The sequence below is a fragment of the Scatophagus argus genome, chromosome 11, assembly GCF_020382885.2.
Source record: "Scatophagus argus isolate fScaArg1 chromosome 11, fScaArg1.pri, whole genome shotgun sequence".
Taxonomy (NCBI): Eukaryota; Metazoa; Chordata; class Actinopteri; family Scatophagidae; genus Scatophagus; species Scatophagus argus.
Genome location: NC_058503.1, coordinates 19,854,442 through 19,875,029, shown reverse-complemented (window position 1 = coordinate 19,875,029; position 20,588 = coordinate 19,854,442). Strand labels below are relative to the sequence as shown.

Below are 20,588 nucleotides of genomic sequence, written 5' to 3'. Positions count from 1 at the left end.
TTGCTCTCCATATGGAGGGCTTCAATAAGGACACAAGTGCCAGTTCTGAAAAGCCTCCCGCTCCTTTCTCAGGAGGTCTAAACCCAGCTTTAACATGGCGAGTGTTCAGGCAGCCCGTCTCTATGACTGCCTCACTATCTGCTCCTCCTCTACCTTAATTCTATCAACACCAGTGGGTGCTATTGATGGGTTTGAAAGCATGGGTTTTTGTGGGTAATTACAGTTTTACACCACAAATGGATCTAAATGGCTTTTCGTGACACTCTATTGATCCTTGAGGGGTAAATTGGTCTTTTTTTCCCTGCCGCCTGCTTTCAGAGTACAGAGGGCCAAAGAGGGATGGTGTGAGGATAGCTAGTCTTTTCTTTGGCCACAGTAGGGTCAAATGCAGCATAGATCAGCCAAAATAGGTTCAACCAACATTTGGTATTTTGGCCACATCACTGAGCACATTTTTTCCCCTTATTTGAATCTAGACTTTCAATAGAGACAAATGAAATCGCAATTTTCTCCTGACCAACCTGTTCAGTGAAAAGCCAGAGAATTTCTTCTAAGCACATTATGAAAATAACCCTTCTTTCTATCCCTACAAAAGGCATGCATTCTTTTATGCTGTCAAATTGTATAAAAATAATAATCTGGTATGAAAAATGACATCAAAATGCTTTGTCATGATTTCACTGAAGAGCACACTGATGGATTGTTTTTCTCTAAGGCAACGCCGAGTGTTTGTTGATGCCACCAGCGGTTATAAGTGTCTCGACATTTGTTTGCATTTTGAAAAGTAATGCATTCAATACACGGTGGCTTTTAAAGTTATCTGAGCCTAGCCTGTTTCCTGACTTCAAATGGGTTGGTGTCATGCTCAGTCAGGCAATCAGAGCTTTTTAGGTGGGCTTAAAAAGTGAAGGTCATCTTTCTGTATCAAAGCCAAAAAAATATCAACAGAAAAATGGACACAAAAATGGTGACAAGCATTGATGGGATCAGAGGTTGTTGCAAGCTAGCATATACCCAGTTCAGTGCTCAGTGATCTATCTCAATAATGGCTCAACTTAACAGACCTGCTACAACAGAACAAAATGAGTGCTGGGCATGAAAAATTGCTCGTTGTATCCTGTGTAATGTGTCACCAAGGAACACAACTAAAGAGTTATGTTGGTGAAGGTTCTCAGTCATCCAGGTCATGGTCTGAGTAGTGAATTCTAGGGCTTCTGGACTTGTCAGGGTTCTTGAAGACATTTCGCCTCTCATCCAAGAAGCTTCTTCAGTTCTGAACTGAGGAAGCTAATGGTTAATATTTTAATAATAATACTTTAATAATTTAATGGTTACATTTATGACAAACGTTATTTCTTCACTGAACTAGTTTTCCTTGTGTGAGTCATTTTTGGCCTGACATTGTCAGTTCTGAACTGAAGAAGCTTCTTGGATGAGAGTCGAAAGGTCTGTAAGAACCCTAACAAGTCCAGATGCCCTAGAATTTACTACTCAACTAAAGAGTTAGCTTTTTTTTTTGCCTTTTCCCTGCAGGTCTGACAACTTCTCTGACGTCTTCCATAACGCTGACCCGTCGAAGCACAGAGCACTCTTCTAAGTATGGCAAAACAAACAAACTCGGAATGATACTGTTGGTGCTGTAAGGTGGAACAGTGAAGTCCGGCTCTGGAACCTTACCAACTGCCTTTGCACTAAATCATGCAAGTCATGAAAGACAGCACGCTATGACTGGTCAGGAGCCAAGTGTGTTGGCCAAGTTGCAGCAAGAACTTTTTACTTCATGATCACCTAATCTGACAGCGACTATATAGTCTGACCCTTACAGAAACAACTTTTAAAGGAATAATTTGAAATTTTGGAAAATAGGCCTATATCTTGCCAAGCTATAAGAGAAGATCAATACTGTCCATTAAGTATGAAACTACATGCAAAAGCCAGTTAGCTTAAATTAGCATTAAACCTAGAAGTAGAAGGAAACAGCCTGTCTCTCTCTAGTGATAACAAAACCCTCCAGCAGGCCACTAAAGCCCACTGATTCACATGTTTCTTTGTTAAATTTAGAAATGTTGTGCTTTTACTGAGATTGTTATGAGTGTTTCCAGTCTTTGTGCTAAGCTAAGCTAATATTCAACTGGCTGTGACTGACAGTGGTATTAATCTTCTCATCCATCTCTAGGAGAGAGCGAATAAGACGATTTCTCAAAATGATCAACAACTCCTTCAAAACTGAATATTTATCAGATGAACATGACAAAAGTTATATGAATGAAAAGAACCACTGAGCGCAATGAAAGATGCTACCAAACAGAACATGATAATGTAGTGAAAACAAAATGGCACCTGAGTCTGATTATCAGGCTACTTTGAGTCCCACATATCTTTAAGCATCACAACACCATAGTGGCTAACAAACAGCATTTATTTATTCCTCTGTATTGTTTGTATGAAAATAATAATGCCTCACTATAAACACATCACTTTACTGTCACCTGGTCTTTGATTACAGTGATCTCTCTCCACTCATTGTTTGATTAACTGACAGTTTGTTTGATTAAAATCAGCTGCCGCCTGATTGGAATAACCTGTCATTTTAATCAAAATGATCCTACGCTGAGCCAGAGGTTGGCTGCTGTTTGATGAAAATTACCTGCTGTTGGGTCGCAATTACCTGCCTGATTATTCACCAGAAACGTTCTTATCAAAACACCTTGGGGCTTTTGAAAGATTAAAGAGTACTTGCAGTTTTGTTTTACAAGAAGGTATTCTGAAATATTCATATGTCTGTTTGTGTCAACTGCTTTCTCAACAAGGTACATTATTGACTTAGATTGCCTCTCCTGTCTTGTCCATTTCCCTCTTATTGTGGAGGCAAACACTCCACTGTACATATGGTGTAATTGCCTCTGCTTCAGTCATCCTGCATATGCTTGAGGCTCTGTTTCTTTTGATGTTTTCAGTTTTGTGAGCACATATCATTGGCAGTACACATTGTGCTGGTGTGGCCGTATGAATTCTACCTTTGGGGATTGAGAAATTGCCAATAAATCCATTTCTGTGTTTTAGTAGAATATTAAGGTGCATTTGTGAACGTGGGTGGCATCAGGAGGAGTGGAGCTGTTTGGTATTTGCAACAAGGCTCAGAATGCACCATGAAACTGTTCCTTTGCATTATGGTTATTGCACACCAGGGTACATTATCTTTCCATTACACCGAGCAGTTTGATAGACTCATACTCTCAGGGCACTTCTAATTTCTCGCAGTAAGCACTGCCTTCCTTTTGCTGATACCAACTGATCCTTGTTCCACACCAAATCAGTGATGCTGGTGCATTTAAGTGTCATTCATACTGTAGAAAGCAAATACACAGATGCTATTGCCTGCTGCTGGAAACAGTTCATCAGTTGAACCTTCGTCTAATTGTGCTCTGCACCCACATGTTTATTATGTACCCCTGAGGATGTTTTCAGTGCTGCCTTCTTGCTAATGCATGCCGGAGAGTCTTTGACATATTACCTGCATCCATCTCATCAGCAATAAATGGTTAAATTTATGACAAACGTTATTTCTTCACTGAACTAGTTTTCCTTGTGTGAGTCATTTTTGGCCTGACATTGTCACGTCCTGTAAGGATAGTAATTGGATTTCCAGAATAAGCGAAAATCTCCTTTCTCCCTGTGCCCTGCTCTAGTAATTGAGGTTAAATGAAATGGTCAACCATGCACTAAACCTCAGTGGGTGTTCAGCAGCGTGGCTGTGCACTATAAAGAAGAGTTCTAATCCACATTCTTGGCATTCAAACTTACCAAAATGTTTCAAATAACAAATATACGGGAATAGAAAATGTTAAAAGGTGTCAAGATAACTTCGCTGAAGCTGTGAATGTCCACCAGTCTCAGGTGGATGGAACAAAAACATGCTTTATAAATGCTCCTTTATAAATGTGTCATTTTCAAATACTAAAAAGTATTGACTCGTAGCGCCACCTGCTGTTGTGGAGGATGAATATGAGAGAAAATCCCGAGTCTTTGTATTCTTTGTACTTGTACGACATGCTGCATTTCTTTCTGAAGCATGACGCATCAGAAATATATTAGTAGAGAGAAATATATTAGAGTTTGCTGATGGGGTTCTGTACCTTTGAACCACTCTGTGTGTGTTAGTGAAACATTAGGGCATTTGAAAAACAAGATTTGTTTGCTTTTGGTTTGGTTTTGGCAGGAAACTCACATACATGCAGGTGGCTTTGACAAAAACATGACGCTTTCATGCATTTTGTTGATGCATCGGTGTGTGCAAACTCACCAAACATCCTCTGCGTCCACATCGCACTCAGCCCCAAACTGACAAATATCACAGGTGGAGGTTTCCTTCTGCCCGGCCTCGGCTGAGCCCTCTCCTCCTAAAAGTAACACAAGCAGAGGACAGCATTGAACACCCGTTTCATCCAAGACAGTTTTGCCACAACACTTCCTGTTAGTTTTAAACCCAGCTGTTTCATCCAGAGGGAGTACAAACCTGTGACAAAAGGCCCGTAACAATGCAGCTCTCTCTCTCGCAATGCAATGTGACCGTGAGAAATCCGCCTTGGACAACTCAAGTGCATTTACATTCTGCCATATCCCACCATAATCCCACTGAAGCTATCTCCTTCATCCTTTCACTCCCTCCCCTTTTCTCCAGCCTCTCTTGCTCCTCGCCTGACTCCCATCTATCATTCCCAATATCCCTGCTGATCTCTTTGGATTCCTTCTTTTATTTCATTGCGCTGATTTTCTCGCGCCGTGAGTGCGACGACTCTTTGGCGGCGATGTGGGTCCTGGCGTCAGGCTTATGGCGGCTTAGGGACCCCGCCGGTGCATATCACACTTCATGAGTGGCCGAGGGGGAGAAGGAAGAAAAGGAGAAAAAAAAAAGCAATCTGGCCAATCTCAAATTGCATTCTCCTACCACAGAGGACTCCTCCAGTCTCTGCACGCTTTCGCTCTTCTTCGCTTTCCCCTCGGCCCTCTTCTCCATTAGAAAAGCTCTATTTTTAAACTTACCAGGGCCCATGAGGACAACTTTGGAAAAGAAGACGAAGAGGTGGAACTTGGCATCATTTCCCCATGTCATATCTTTAATCTCCCCAACACACACACACAGACACCCACACCGCTGCCACCACGCACTGCTCCCCTGTGTCGCCTTTTTCATTTTCCCTTCTGAAACTTTTGTTATTTCTTGTGATCCCTTGCGACACGCTGGATGAATTGGATAGAACTCTGGTTGAGAGGTTTAACCTGATTTTCCGCTGCAAAGCTTAAGTTGGGTTCGACTCTTATTCTAAGGTCAAAGTCAGTTAACTTTACTTGGCTGTCTTTCACTGTTGAATCTAGTTAGGATTTGACTTGCCTCCTCCATCAATCTCAGCTTGGATTTTGTGGCTGTTGGGTCAGATTATCCCAACAGCTTCATTCGCCTCTTTTGCCTGCATCCAAAAACACAATGCAGCCTGCATGTGTGAAAAGTTCCTTTGCTGAGGATGTTAAGCTTCTTTCAAACGTCCTGTCTTTACTTTCAGTGTTTTTCCCTTTTGAAGCTGTGTCTGAAGCTGCAGGTGTTGGAAGGCAGCCACAGCAGTGAGGCAGCTTGTCCTCTGCATGCTGAACATTTGCAGTCAGGTGGTGAGATGTACATTCTGTGTTCACAGCTTTGGCTCAGCTTTACTGTCAGGTCACTCGAGTGACGGGACCGTGAGGTGTGAAGTGCGCTGGTACGTATCCCACCAGTGGAGCCTTGATGGCAAAATTATCTTACTGCAAAAATATTTTCAGTAATATTCTCATTTATGAATCTACAATCTAATCTGTGCAAAAGTACAGTGGAGCTTCAATTGTTTCCAGAATTATCGGCCTTGCCATGTCTTTGTGACTCATTTCATTAAAGGGACAGTACACCAAGTTTACTGATGAAGTGCAATCCTGTGTTGCTTTAAGGAGCTTATTTAACCAATTCCAAATCATTGTACATTTGTAATAACAAACCTAAATGTAAAATTTTATATTTATCATGGCTAATATAAAGTGATCAAAATGAAACAGATGCATTTAAAAAGTGCTGAAGCATTGATTGTATTGTGTCTATATCCCACAGTCAGTCTTTTTAAATATATGACACAATAATAAAAAATATGTGCTGCTGTTATGAATTGATTAAACATTTCTTTCAGACCCCAGTATGGTTCAAAGACTAGACAAAACAAAACTCAACAGCACTGCCCCATAAATACCCAAATTTGTTGGCTCCATTGAAGGGGTCATTATTCCCCTCTGAGCTTCAGAACACATTACACAACTCACAGTACTTCTCAAAGACTGAGTGCTACTCTTCATGACTGCTAAAACCACACCGCAAAATGTGTTTAAAACACAAATGCAAGCAACACTTCCAAATCTGTGTTTCTGATTTCATATGCTTCCAAGGTATGTCATCAGTTTTGTTCTCAAGTGTTCAACTGTGCAAGACAGTTCAATTATATGGGCTTGTTCTTTGTCTCAGTGTTTAAGGTACTGTTGACGCTGGGACTGCAGCTGATTGAATTAGCCAGTCGTGACTATTTGACCACTGACGTGAATACAATTTCCCTTATTTCCACCTGTCGTGTATATTGTGGTGTGTGAAATGTTTTCACAGGGCTCTGGCAGGCACTGGAGCTAGCCAGTCTCTCTAGCTCCTCTGCAGTACTCTGAGAAATGATCAGCTCCACATAAAGGCTTGTGGGCAGGGAAGCATGTAAGCTCTCCCACGACTCCCCTCTCGTAGGAGAAGAGAGTCATGGTATTTCTTACAAGTGTGCACGCACATGCACAACGCAAATGCCAACATTGTCTCCTCTCCCTCTTTCTCCCTAACACTTCAGCTAACACATCTTGTATGCACATTCTCGCTCACACTCTTCCCTAGATCCCTATACACGGTGCTGCAGGCACAATTACCAAAGGCGACTGGGGACAGGCAGTGTTTTCCACTCCTCAAATCCCTGATCAAGTCTCCTGTAGCACTAACACAACATCTCCCCTGTTTCCGCGTCTGCTAATCCCTTGAATCAGGAGACACGGCTAGGTAATGACTGAAATGATTAGCCCTTCTACTGCCCCCCAAACAACCAGCACCACCACCCCCAACCCCCCTCCCACCAGCTCCTACATCACCTAGTATCGATCCATGCCTGGAACAGACCAGTCGACTTGCCTCCTCCGTGAATACTGTATATATGAATACCTTCATCTCTACCAAATCCTTTCTTTCCTTAGTGCCTTTTGTTTCCAACATTTCGCTTTAATAAACACAAAACTTTATGCAAGTGTATGATTTTTGTGACTTCCACACAACAACAAGAAGAAGACTTTAAAATGAAGATACTTGAAAGAGAAGAAGAGATATAAGTGAAATGTAGAGTTAATTAGGAAATAAGGAGGGTAAAGGTGAAAATCACAGAGAAACAAAAGATGGTGACTGTGATATTAGCCAGAAAGATCATTCATTTGAGCACACAAAAAGAACGAGAAAATGTCTTTGAGTGAGCACACACACACACACACACACACAGACAGCAGATTTAGGGCACTCTAGCATGCGGCTTTCATACAGATGATGAATGAAGCCCACACACTCCTGGAAAACAGAGCAGGACCACTACGACCTTGGTTATGAACACACTGGGGAGAGGAGGGGAATGGGAAGGAGGCATGGGCTGATACCTCCAACACATGGCCATGTGTGTGTGTGTGTGTGGTCGCTCAAACAGATTCGGCATAAGCTCCACATGGCTCACTATTGTTATTGAATCCACCTTCAAAAGGTTTCCACTGAGCTCAGGCTAAACATGTTTAAAGCCACCACTCATTCAAAAGATTTCACTGATTTGTTTGGTTCATATGAGCAAAAAACAGCACAAACCACAGTCTCCAAAATAACTATTAACTATTAACACCCCCTGAAAATAGACGACTGACTTTCTGTTTTTTTTTCTGGTATGTCAACGTTAAACAGGTGACATTAGAAAGCAGCATGGAGGCCAAAGATCGTCTTATGGAGTTACTCTTTTATATCTTTTACCTCTGGCTCTCTTTCAAACAAAACGCTGACTGGGTGATGTTCGAGCTGTGCTTCAACAGAGACGAGTATAAAAGTATTTATGCACCACCGTCGTTAACTTCATTGTCCATCATAGAATTGCTCCAGTTGAGGGCTGTTGTATTATCTGCATTTGTTTTAGCTATGAGTACTTATTTTATCGCTGTCCAATGAAAAAAACATATCTCCACTTTTTACGTTTTTGACATTTTACATTGTACAGCATGTCCGCATTCCTCCCCAGTGACTGATGTGTTGGGTATTTATATGACCATCAGTCAAACTGATGTGTGCACGTCAACATCAGATTACTATTTGCCCATGATTTATTTTGATTTCAATATAAAATGCAAACTAAAAGCTTTTGTTAGTGTAATGTGTTAAGTGGATATGTAGAATAGCCTGAAATCAAGTTTGGTGGGACATAAAAATGAGACTGAAGGATCGTAAATAACCGTACGTCATTGGAGCGCATAGTAAAAAAACACGCTCCTGGAAAAAATGAAGTTTGGAGATGCGGTTTTTTCACAGGGCAGCGACGATAAATATACATATCCATTGAGTGTTCCAAAACACGTGTATACAGGCCACGGAATAACAGAATATGCCAGCGAAACAAAATGATCCCACTTGGCAGCTGTGATAAATCTAACAGAGGGCTGCTTTCTTCCCGCAAACATGACATGTGATCCATGAAAGGTGATACAGGAAGCAATAAACATGAGCCAAATAGCTGATAATGGGCCAGGATGATGATGATACTGATTCTATGGCACAGTCACGTTGTATGTGCATCACACTGCGCGCGATGCACACAGTTTGAACTCTGACTCGTCTGAGATGTAGTCTTTCAGTTGCATGGGGAGCTCAATATAGTAAAGACCGTGCTGACAATTAAACTATTAAACCCATCAATCAAAATGGCATTATCAACGGGCCACTGCCCCAAGTGGCCGATGTGACAGGGCGAGCTGGGCCAGAGAACAGAAGACAGCCAAATAATCCATAAACATAATGGACATCAATACTGAAAAGATGACAGATGAGACGGCCGACAGGGGCCAGGATTCAATTTCTATTCTTTCTTTTTTCTTTTTTTTCTATCCTGTAGGAGACCATATCACTTTTCACAAAGTCATTTATCAGCCATAAGGCCAATGAGGAGAAGCCAAGCTCCTCAAAAGTGAGCCAAGGGCAGTTGTTCCAGTGACGCAAATGACACAATGAATCAGGCATGGGGCAATAATGACTCTGATATAAATAATGAGACTATCGAAATGCTTGGTGCCCATTGCCAAGGAAACATAAAAACATTCTCCATGTGGGAGCATTCCTGTGACCAACACAATATTTTAAAAGGCAGTTTTTATTCACACACTATTGACAAAAGTCATCAAAAAGTCATCAAGTTTTGACTGTTGGCGTTAGCTTGAATGAATGTGCGGTCGGACCAAAATTTGCTTTCGCTTCATTTAAATGAGGGAAATGGTAAAACTTATTTTCATCCCGTTTTGAATTAATTTCATCATGTTCTCCTTGGCCAGACTTCAGTCTAACTGAACTCTGGCAAGCAAAAATGCAGCTTATTCAAGATGACCTCTCATTGAGAAAAAACCGACAGTAAATCCCTGTTCATGACTGCACAGCAAAATGACACACACAGCAGAGAAGGAGGGCTGCCGTTGAGCTGCTGTGAGTGTGTTTTGCCACAGCAGTCCAGCTTGGTCTGACCACACCATAACTCAGACAATGTCCCCACTAGGCAGGATTTATTACTGACTTGCTCTCATGTTTTAGCAAGACCCAATCAGAAATGACAGCAATCATTTGTAATTGAGGCATGCTGGTGCATGCTGAAGACCTGATTCACATGCGGCCTTGCGGCTTTATTGTTGCTGATTGTCTTCATTCCTTTCACATTGATCACAATGTGAGACAAGAAGATCCTTATGCTTACCACGAAACTGAAGGCGGCTCTTAATAACTTTTGCCTTCACTTGGCTCTTATGACCTGTTGAGCCTGAGTGAGTAGCAGGTAACCTCCTGACAGCACCTTAGCAAGTTAGGTTTGTTGCAGTGGTGGTTGCATCATTTGTCACTCAATCATTTGTCGCCTTACAATCACCAATAGGGGACTGGGATTCTGAAACTAACTCTGTGGGACCTTCAGAGAAGTAACATGCTAAAATGAATTTGACTGAGAGGCTGAATGAGTACTTGACCAAAAAAAAAACAAAAAACAAATCAGCTAATCCACTTTTCACGCAGTAGCCTTCATGACTTTAAACAAGTTTGGCCTTTTGAACATTTTAAAGATGTCAGGTATTCAGGCAGTGAGTGCTTTTATTAGTGCCTTACAAAGTTATGAACAATACCAATAATATTTCATCCTCAACAAGTCAATAATAATACTGATAAAAAAATAATGATAAAAGAAAATGCTTACAGTAACTCTCAGTGACCTTTGACTCACTGCCTCACATCCCACAGTACGTACATGCAGCTGCAGCCAGGTACAACTACCACAGTGACCATGCAGCTGTTAACGAATCCAAGAACAAGGTTCCCAACTGGGTCAGAGCCGTGCTGAATGGATTAAAAGGAGAATTATGGTTTTAAAACTTCATCTTTCCCAGCTTTGAGAGGATTAGAGCCTCCATTCTGCTCCCATGGCTCAGTGACTGTCTTTCAGTCCCGTCACCTTTCAGTTTGCAGTCAACCAAACCTTTGGGAAAGTGCATTTAGGCTGCTCACAAAAACTTCACAAGAAGTGGCCTGCCTACACCTCCACAAGTACCATCTTATAAAACATTAGTGAGACTGAGTATAGCCTGTGTGTGTGACCACTGAGTAGATATCAAAGGGATTGCATTACAGCTTTTGAGGTACATTTATATTTAGAAAAAATTACTTTGGATATTTTAATTGTGTCCTGTTCAGGGATGACTATTTTTAGAAATGTTTCGATATAGGTGCCAATACATACAGGGAAACTTTGACATTTCAGGATATATGCTTATTCTCTCTCTTGCAGCGTACAGGACGTATATCACTCTGATGTCTGCGCATTAACTGTAAAGCTGGAGACCTACAGAGTTAGCTTAGCATAAAGGTTGGAAACAGGGGCAAACATCAAACGTGGCTCCACCCAAACTTTAACGACACACCAAGCAGCACCTTTGCTCACACATTGTTTTGTTCTGTTGAACAAAATAACTTGTGAAATGTATTGGTATTTAATGTTGTCTTTAACATAAAAAAGGCATACAAAACATTGTCTAAAAACAATAATTTGTGATTTAAATGGGAAATATCCTTTGAAAATATCCTTTCAAAGCCAACTTTTGGTACCCTTTTTGAAGAACTTCATCCCAAATTAATCTGACAAACAAGAAAATAATTTAGATAGATTAATTTTAGAAAGCCAGAATGAAACTTTCTGTGATTTATGTAGTTCCTCAATTTGTCATGTGCATTCTACAAGAGACATAAACAGAAGAAGAATTTCTTACGCTTATGTTGATTTCTAAAACTACATTACTAAAAATAAGCAACTATTGAAAATCTAGAATTTGAAACAGCTCAGCATCATGCAAAAAGCATTTCATAGTGCCCTGCATCACCAACAGCAGGGTGTGGAATCAGCTTTTGTGCCTTTCTTCCTCAATATTTGCCATATCCTTAAACAGTCCCTCTCTGTGTTGTGCCCAACACAGGATTCTTGTTTTAATCTGGAAACACGCTGAACTACCCTGAAGCAAATCACATTGGACTCCACAATAGAGAACGCAATGCAGGTTATTCTTCCCTAAGGAGGACACCCATCTATTTTGTTTGATTTTACTAATGCATTATGACAAAGCAGCGGCTCTGACCCGCAGCAGTCACTGTCTATTAAGCTGGAAAAGTTTTTTTTCCCCCTGTTTCTAATCAACCACACTAAATCATTCATGTCTTTGTTTCAGGTTAATTTCAGCTCTATTTAATTTTATATGAATGTGGCAGATGGCACCACCAAGGCATCAAAATGCAAAGGACCGTCATTATTTGGCCAATGATTTTTTTCATTTTTGTATATCTTTCCTTCCTTCAATTATCTGTCACACATACAGCTCACAGGGATTTTGAGTTTCCGTATCCGTATCTCACATCAGCATTCTCATTGGAAATTCAATTAATTTCCTTCTCACTCCGCACTTGCAGGTAGGCCTCTCTAACCTTGGCATATTTGCTCTCCAAGCCCAAGCTCAACATGGCGAATGTAAAAGAATGAGCTGGCAGGCAGCAACAAACATCCTCTCTTTCTCTGGCTTTGTCTTTTTCTGCTCAGAAAATTGTGATGCTCTCTTATTTGTCAAGTGGTCCTTCAGTAAAAAATATCCAGCCCCATGTGGTTTGTATGGGACACAAGCAGCCCATGTTGACAGTGTAGAGCTTCAGTGGACAAGTGCTAAGACTCAATTCATTATACTCTGGTTGCATATTGAAAACTGCCCAAAGACTACACACCCAAAACCATCTGAGGATTTTACTATTAAGTTACTCTGAAAACAACCACACGGGTGTTTTCAGTATGGATAGATGAGTACAAACTGGAGATCCCAGTGTTTTACAGAGCCAATGTTTCACCAAAATGTTGTTCAGCTCGTACTTTGTTGCTGGGAGTTGGATGTTGGATAATATTGCAACCACTCTCTTCTTTGAGCACTACATGGAGTTAAAGCCAGCAGATAATTAGCTAGCTTGAAATAAAAACCACAAGTTGGGGGGGGGGGGGGGGGGCTGTTGTGACTCTGTTTAAAGTCAAAAACAGCACCTCTCAAGCTCACAAACTGAAATGTAAAAATGACTTCTTGTGTGTGTGTGTGTGTGTTACCTCCTGTAACCAATTATCTCCAGGCACAGTAATATTGGATTCCATTCTTTATGGAAAGTTATTCGCTTCTTTGCTTCTTGGAGAGTACAATCAATCATTTCATCTAATAAGAAAGCATATAAACAAATTTCCAAATATGTTGAACTTTTCCTTTGTGTTCCCTTGAACCTCCAAAACCTCCCCTGAGCCATCAGAAAACAGAATGCTAACAAACTGTTGTTTCATTCACAAGAGCCCAGTGTCATGTTTCAGTTTTTCAGAAAGACCGATGAAAGAAGGCCTTCATGCAAAAACACATTGTGGAATGAAGGCTTCGTGGAGCACAAGCTAATCTAGAACCTGGGCTGGTCTTCAGGATTTTCTGTCATTTCATCTAGTGTTGCTGCTGTTCCTTTGGCTGATCATGGTGATTGTTTTGACAAACTGGTGCTTCATGGTGTTGACTGGGTTCATGGCTCAAAGGTAAACCAAGAGGAAACATCCAGTCCCATCTGAAACCTGAGGCAAATCCATATTTTATCACTTATCCTTCCATTCTGCTTTTAACACTCCAGACCGTGATTCTTCTCCTTGCAGGATGTGAGCCCTCATGACAAACGATCAACACAGCAGCTGTCTAATTTTTGTTTCTGTAAGCTAATGCTACATGTGACCAACAGTGTAACTGCATACTGTGCCATTCGCTGTACTTACTGCTGAACACGGCTAGCCTGACTGTTTGTGGAAACTAGCTCCCAGAGCCAATTTGGGTTTGCTGACAATGTTTCAAGTACTTCAAGTGCACCACAAGTAGCTATTTTTCAGTTGCTGAATAGCTCTTCAACTTAACAGTAGACTCACATAATTTAAGTCATTTCTGTCCATATGCTCAAGTGCTGTATCCCTCCAGTCAGTGGATTTGAATGGTACTATCTTGTGGAAAAGATGACAGCAGTCCGATGTTTTCTGTGGAGTTTATTGAGCCAGGTTTTACGTCAGACTTTTACTTTTTCTAAAATCATTCTCTGACCAACGTTAAAAAGCAGTAGAAAAGGAAAAACAAATGACAAAAGAAACTAACAACTATTATCTATTAGGCTTTGGATGATTTAAGCATTTATGAATGTGCTCAAGTAAAAGTGTCTAAAGATCTCAAATACCTGTGTGTCCTTGTGAGCAAATGTGTGTTTCTGCATGCATGTTCATGGAAACGAAGAATCACGTTTATGTGAAGGCCCACCGATACACAGTATCACATACAGTATTCACTGATTGTATTTTTTTATGCTTGTGATCTTTGATGAAAAAGTCAAACAGCAAAAGAAAGAAGTGTGTTTTATTCAATTTTTCTCTTATAGTGAACCGATTCATAAAATACAATTTCGCCTCCTACACATAAATATTTTGTACGAAATGTCAGCCCAAGGTTGCCAGCGTCCCCAAAGCACATTGTCATCTAATACAAAGCTTCAAGACACTTTGGCAGCGATGGTAGGTATTCCAAAGCTTTAACTGACCCTGACTGTGTTTAAAAATAAAATATCTTCAACATCCACTAATTAACAAATTAAAACTGACCACACTGAAAAACCCACTATTCAGTTGCTATTATATTAATCCACTTAAAAGGAGCTTGTTTTGACTTTATACTGGCTGACTGGTTGTTCCTGATATCTGCTTCAGTACGAGAACAATATTTTAACAGTTAAATTCATCCACTTGAAATTCAAGCTCCAAGATAAGATTCAAAGCGAAGAGCAGACAGCCTATAGGAAATAGCTATTAAAAGGCTAATAATAATACGAATATAAACTGATTGTAAATGATTTTCTGTTTGAAACCTGTGCATTTTTTTTTACATTTTCATAATCTGCATGAACCAAACCAAGAAAATCTTTAAAAAATGGTTGAGATGGTTGAGATCTGAAAAAAAATTACCAGCCATTTGTATAATGAAAGAGTTTTTGCTTGCTGTAATCATTGCCCCTGTCCGTGCTGTCTGAGAACGGATCCCGTGGTTGAGTGTGAACTCCAAACTTTTTGCACCATGCAAAAATGCTTCAGAAGCTGGCCTTGGCAACAACCTTACATGTGATCTGATCTGATCTGATTTAAACATTGGAGCTCTGTTTCGGCTGGATTGTGCACGAATGTGTCAAAGAACGTGACAGAATTTTTGGATAAAAAATGTACTCATGTATTGTAGTATGCTTGAAAAAAAGATATGTATCTATCATTTAAGGGACTCAGTACGCGCAACAAAAATATATGTGATATATTATAGAACAGTGTATGCACTTGCATGCACACCTTCTCTGAGTAGACAATCCCCTGACATTCCCATCACCCCTGTGTCCTTGGGCAAACACACACTTTAGTGATCTTGGCACAGTTATCACCCCTTCTGTGCCCATCACCTGCTTGCTCCATCACGCATCAGTGACAGAACCTCTCAGGAAACGTCAGCTTCCAGTCTGGAAATACTCTGTACCAACTCCACCGTTGTGAGCTAGCTGCCCACTGAGCCCCACCATGCCACGTCTAATCTCGCCACCAGCCTGCGGGGCCAATCGCACACCACCGAGTGCTGGAGAGGAGCCTTGGACAGCCGGACGGCTCGTGATGGTGGCATGGTTTGGTCTTCAGAGAGGAAGAGGAAAAACTATGAGCTAGTGGCAAATCCTGTGTGCACAAGACCACCAGAGAGGATTGGCCAGGGCTAAAGAGAGAGTGACAGGGCATAGAGGACTGAGGATCAGACGACGCGAGAGGAAAGGTGCTGGAGAAAAAGAAGGCAAAGCAAAGCCATATCAGAGAGGACACAAGTTGGGGGAGAAGAAGAAGCAGGACGTTGGTGGTCACTGTCTGGGATATCTGACAGCGCAATCTACTCAGAGCAGAATTTACCTGTTAGCAAACTGGCTTATTTACATATATAGCAGATACTGAATTGCTCCACTATGTCCTTAAGTTAGTTTCTGACCTTGTCTACTGTACTTTTAGTGGAAAGTGACACAAATGAAACAAAAAGACCCCAAACAGTGACAGCAGAAAAGCTTGAGGGCTGAGATACCGCAGAGTAGTCAGTGGGGAGCTGATCAGAGTACAGCCTGCATTTACAAGCTCCTGTCCTTGTACAGGAAAGGCCTTCAGCATCACAATTGCTCATCTTGTGTCTTTCAGCTTCCCATAGGTATAGACTCATTTAATGCAGGCACCATGGTAATGGCAGCACATGTGGGTACAGCTGCTGCTGAGTTGCTTTTTTCTGTTTTTCGGCTTTATTGCCGAAACATGTATTAGCTATGACAGAAATACACTCATCAGCATTAGACAGGAGGGTGGAGGGTTTGGATTAAGAGCAGAGGTGTTTTTATATATACTGGACCATCACTGCCTCTTTGACTGAGCTACCAGAGCAGCCGGACCACCCCCGGGTGGAGAGATGAAAAGTCAAGGATAGGAACAAAGCTAGTCCAGCTTGAATTTAGGGCTGCTTCTGGCTAATGTATGCTCACCAGAGACTGTTGAGACCACATCTTTACAGAGACCCGTCTCCAAAACAGCATCCCCGATCAAGCTGTTCTGAGCCGACAGAGCGCAGGACTCCGAGAGGATGAGGACAGACAAACTGTGCTTACAGCATTGTTGTTTGGTGCTCAGATAGTCTGTGCTTCCCTGATGCTTAACTTCTAATGCAAAGACGATGAGCATATTGTCGTCACCATTTTGTTACTGCTGTTTGTATTCACGTAGATGCAAATTTAACTGTATATTTGGTCATTTTTTTATTCTGTGGTTAAATATCTGTAACATATGTCAGTAGCATGAAGGGGATTACAAACTTTCATTAACTGTGCAACCCAGTGTTATACGAGGACAAAATATTACCTCCTTGATATTTAAACATAATATTGTGCAACAAAGTTTGTACACCACATTCAGAAACACTGCATGTAGCCAACCAGGTTGCCCAGGGAGTGACAGTATTAATTTAATATTTTCATTTATATAACTCATTTGAAATATTGATTTAGCTACGAGTTGTCTACAAAGCACTTTTATGATTTGCTTCAAAAAGCATTACACAAGTTCAGTTTAATTATCGATTGCACTTTGTGGAAAATGTATTGATTGCAAAAACAACAACATGCTGCCAAAAGTTCTGACAAGTCTGTTCCTGGACTGACTGAGTTTTCCATGGCAACAAAAAGCTCAGGAAAAATGTGGCAGGGCAACGATCCAAGAGAGAAAAGAAGCTCAGACGGCAAAGTCAATTCTCGTGCTTTTTGCCGCTATGACCATTTATAGCTATGCTTAGGTGTTATGCTGCAGTACAATTCAAGAGGTGGATGGAAGGAGTTCTTCAACAAGTTTTAATTGTTTTAGTGGCCTTACAGTCAGCACTTAGGGTAGAAATGTCATCAACATTTATTTAACATGTGCTCAAGGTCCCTTTCTCCTAATCGGTGAGACTCTGAGGGTACATGACAACATGCAAGTGAGGGCAAACGTGCTGTAATCGGGCACAGGAGGGCTTGTTTAGCAACATCCATCCATCCATTTTCTACACGTCAGGGTTACGAAGCATATCCCAGCTGACTGCGGGCAAGAGGGGGGGTACACTGTGGACTGGTCACCAATCACCAATCAGTCACAGGGCTGACACACAAAGACAGACAACCACACACTCTCACACTCACACCTGGGGCCAAAGGGTCCACACAGAAGGGATTCGAACCTGGAACCCTCTTGCTATGACACAACAGTGCTAACCACTGCACCACCGTGCCAGCCTGTTTAGCAGCATGTCACTTGTTAATCTTTTATCTTATCTTTTTTTGTTTTTTAAGTGGAACCACTGATTATGAGGAAAGAAACTAAAATTAATTAAAGACTGGTGACCAACATCCCTACAAAATACAGCATTCAGGCTTCACTACGTATGGGTATTGTGTAGTTTTAATAGTACTACCACCGTTCCGATACTGCTTATTGATCTGGTCGCAAAAAAGAACAAACAGAAATAACAGGAAACAACTTAAGAACAGAATTAATATGCTAGTGCGAAATAGCAGTAGTAGTATATATCTTTTGTATAATATGTATTATTATGTATTACAGTAACAAGGGAGAACAAGGGATTCTTTTTAAAAATATATTAATTCTATAGTCACATAGAAAGAAAATCAGCAAAGGAGAAGCAGAGATTCAAGTTTCTTCAGTGATGTCAGGATGTGACCATTATCTCTGTCTAACGTACATTACAGTTTAATTCACAAAGTGGAGATGCTGTTGAAAGATATTCTAAAGAATAATTTATTGCACCTTTAAGGCCTTGGCTTAACAAATAAATATCTTCTCAGCACTTTCTGCTGTGGATAAAATTTCAGAGAGTAAATGAACATGTTGGTTGTTCATTCACTGCCAGCGCACCATTTCAACCTTGAATATGATCTGCTTCTTAAATGTAAACAAACTGGCAGCTCCACTGGACACTCCCAAAGCACAATCCATAAGTTCTGTTCTCAAAACACAAAGCCTTTAGCTCCCGCCCATCACCACCATCACCATTGCCACAAGGGATTTGCACGCTCCCCCTGAGATGAGGGTTGAAGCCCACAAATAAACAGCCTTCAGATGTTTACATACAGAGCAGAACGCTGTCGAAGGCCTCCGGAGAGGGAGTGGAAAGCTCATTTGCACTGTCAATGAGAGGAATCAGAAACTGCCGCTTCTGGTTTGCGATGATTCAGACTGTATTTAGGTTAAGAAGGAAATATTATAGACAGAGGAAAAGAGGAAGCAAGAGCATCCTTCCTTTTCTAAATTAATTTTAGCAAAACAATCTCAACAAAGGTAACAGACTTGGTCATCACCCCTCATTTTACTTCACAAGAGACGTATGACAACCTTTAAAATTTTACCCCCCAGTGCCGTGTTGTACATGTCAGTGGGGATATTTACACTCATTTTAGCAATTTTGAATCTGTATCACTGTCCTTTTAATCTGAAATTATAATATTATATATTATTTCCACTAAGTTTCTTAAAGAGGCTATTGACACAGTTGGGCTTGGCATTTTATTGATTACTAATAGCTCCTTAGGACATGGTATTTTTCCATCCATTTTTTTAAACATGGTCCAACCTGACAGTGTTCCTTTTAACGTTTTTGTGTCATAATAACGTAGAAGTTTAAGTTGAGTATTAGTGCTTTACATGCCACACAAATAATGAACCACTTTAAGAAGGGGAGAGAGCATAATCAATTCCTTAAGACCTGAGTGCAGCTCAGTGCGCAGTGACAAAGCAGAGTAAGCTATTTTAAATGTTTTTTTTTTTGTTAAATGTCATTCTTACCTTTCAGGTAAAACGTACTCAGTCACTGTAAGTTATTACTTGTTTAAAAATAACAGCATGCTTTCCCGTGTAAGCTAGTTAATTCATGATTAATGATGTTAATTGTTAAATAAATGGACAAATGGAGGCAACTGTTGCAAGTATCGTAACATAAACATCTGTCCTACTCATGGCTAAGTGTAATTAACAGTTATGGCTTCTGTAAACAATAAGATGTGGAAAAAACAAACAAACAAACATCTACAAGGTGTCCAGCAGATATTAAACCTTAACTGTGAATATAAGTCTCATATAAAATGACCTGTTCCGAGTTAGTGTTTAACTGAGCATCAGCAGAATAATAACTGCTGCAATTATCTTCAAGCAAATGAGAAAATGTTCTTCTCTTTGGTACAATGACCCACAAGAGAGACCATAATGTGACTCCTCACTATCCATCCTCTCTCTCTCTCTTTCTTCATACCTGGAAATGAGGCCAACATTTCTCTGTGAGCCAGTACCTCAAATTGCTTTGCTAGCATCATCCAGCCACACACACAGTCTCTAATGAGCTGCGCTCCCTCGCTGCTGACAAAGGAAATGATGGCTGGTGTGATTACAGAAATCTGGGACTTGACCAAACCGTAACTTGTGGAGAATGATCTGGAAAAACTATAAAAAGTCAAGTGAGCTTGGAATCAAAATCTCTTGGGCTTGATAAAACTCATAGAAGTAATAGTGTTAATGATAGTAGTCCATAATAGTAATATTTTTAAATCATGAAATTGATAAACTAAGCTGAGAAAAGCATTATGGTTCTGTTACAAGCGTTTTTTGTTGTTGTTGTTGTTGTTGTTGTTTTCGGGCTTACATAAGAAGGCATGACCTGAAAATCCCCAGGGGAGGGCCAAAAGGGCGGGCGGATGTCTCCACCGCTCCTGCATGAAGGATTACGAGCCTTCATCTATCTGGGACACCCTATCTGCTACCCTGAGTACAGTCTTTACAGCCATGACAGCTACACTGTAAGACAGTGTACACAGCAGATGGTTATGGCTCAATATAACTGAATATCACAGAGCTGATATGTAGTATGCCAGGTTTCTGCGAAAGATGAAGATACAACCTGTCGTTTGCCTTATTATCCGCTGTGTGTCTTGATATTATGAGAAACTGCTGCATTTGTGCACTTTTACGAATCAGATATAAAGATTCACAACTGCTGGCCATTCGTTTGCACTCAGACTGGAACAGGAGCCATTTCAAATCCGTCCA

General features: G+C 40.8%; 1 protein-coding gene across 5 annotated transcripts in view; it reads right to left on the bottom strand.

The window, feature by feature from the left end:
• Window positions 1-20,588, bottom strand: part of tmeff2a (transmembrane protein with EGF-like and two follistatin-like domains 2a) — a 91,056-nt gene that overhangs the window by 14,090 nt on the left and 56,378 nt on the right. For all 5 annotated transcript variants that reach the window (XM_046404440.1, XM_046404439.1, XM_046404438.1 and 2 more), the window contains one exon: window positions 4,304-4,400. In XM_046404440.1, coding sequence (XP_046260396.1) covers window positions 4,304-4,400 — 97 coding nt within the window. The remainder of the gene's footprint in view (window positions 1-4,303; window positions 4,401-20,588) is intronic.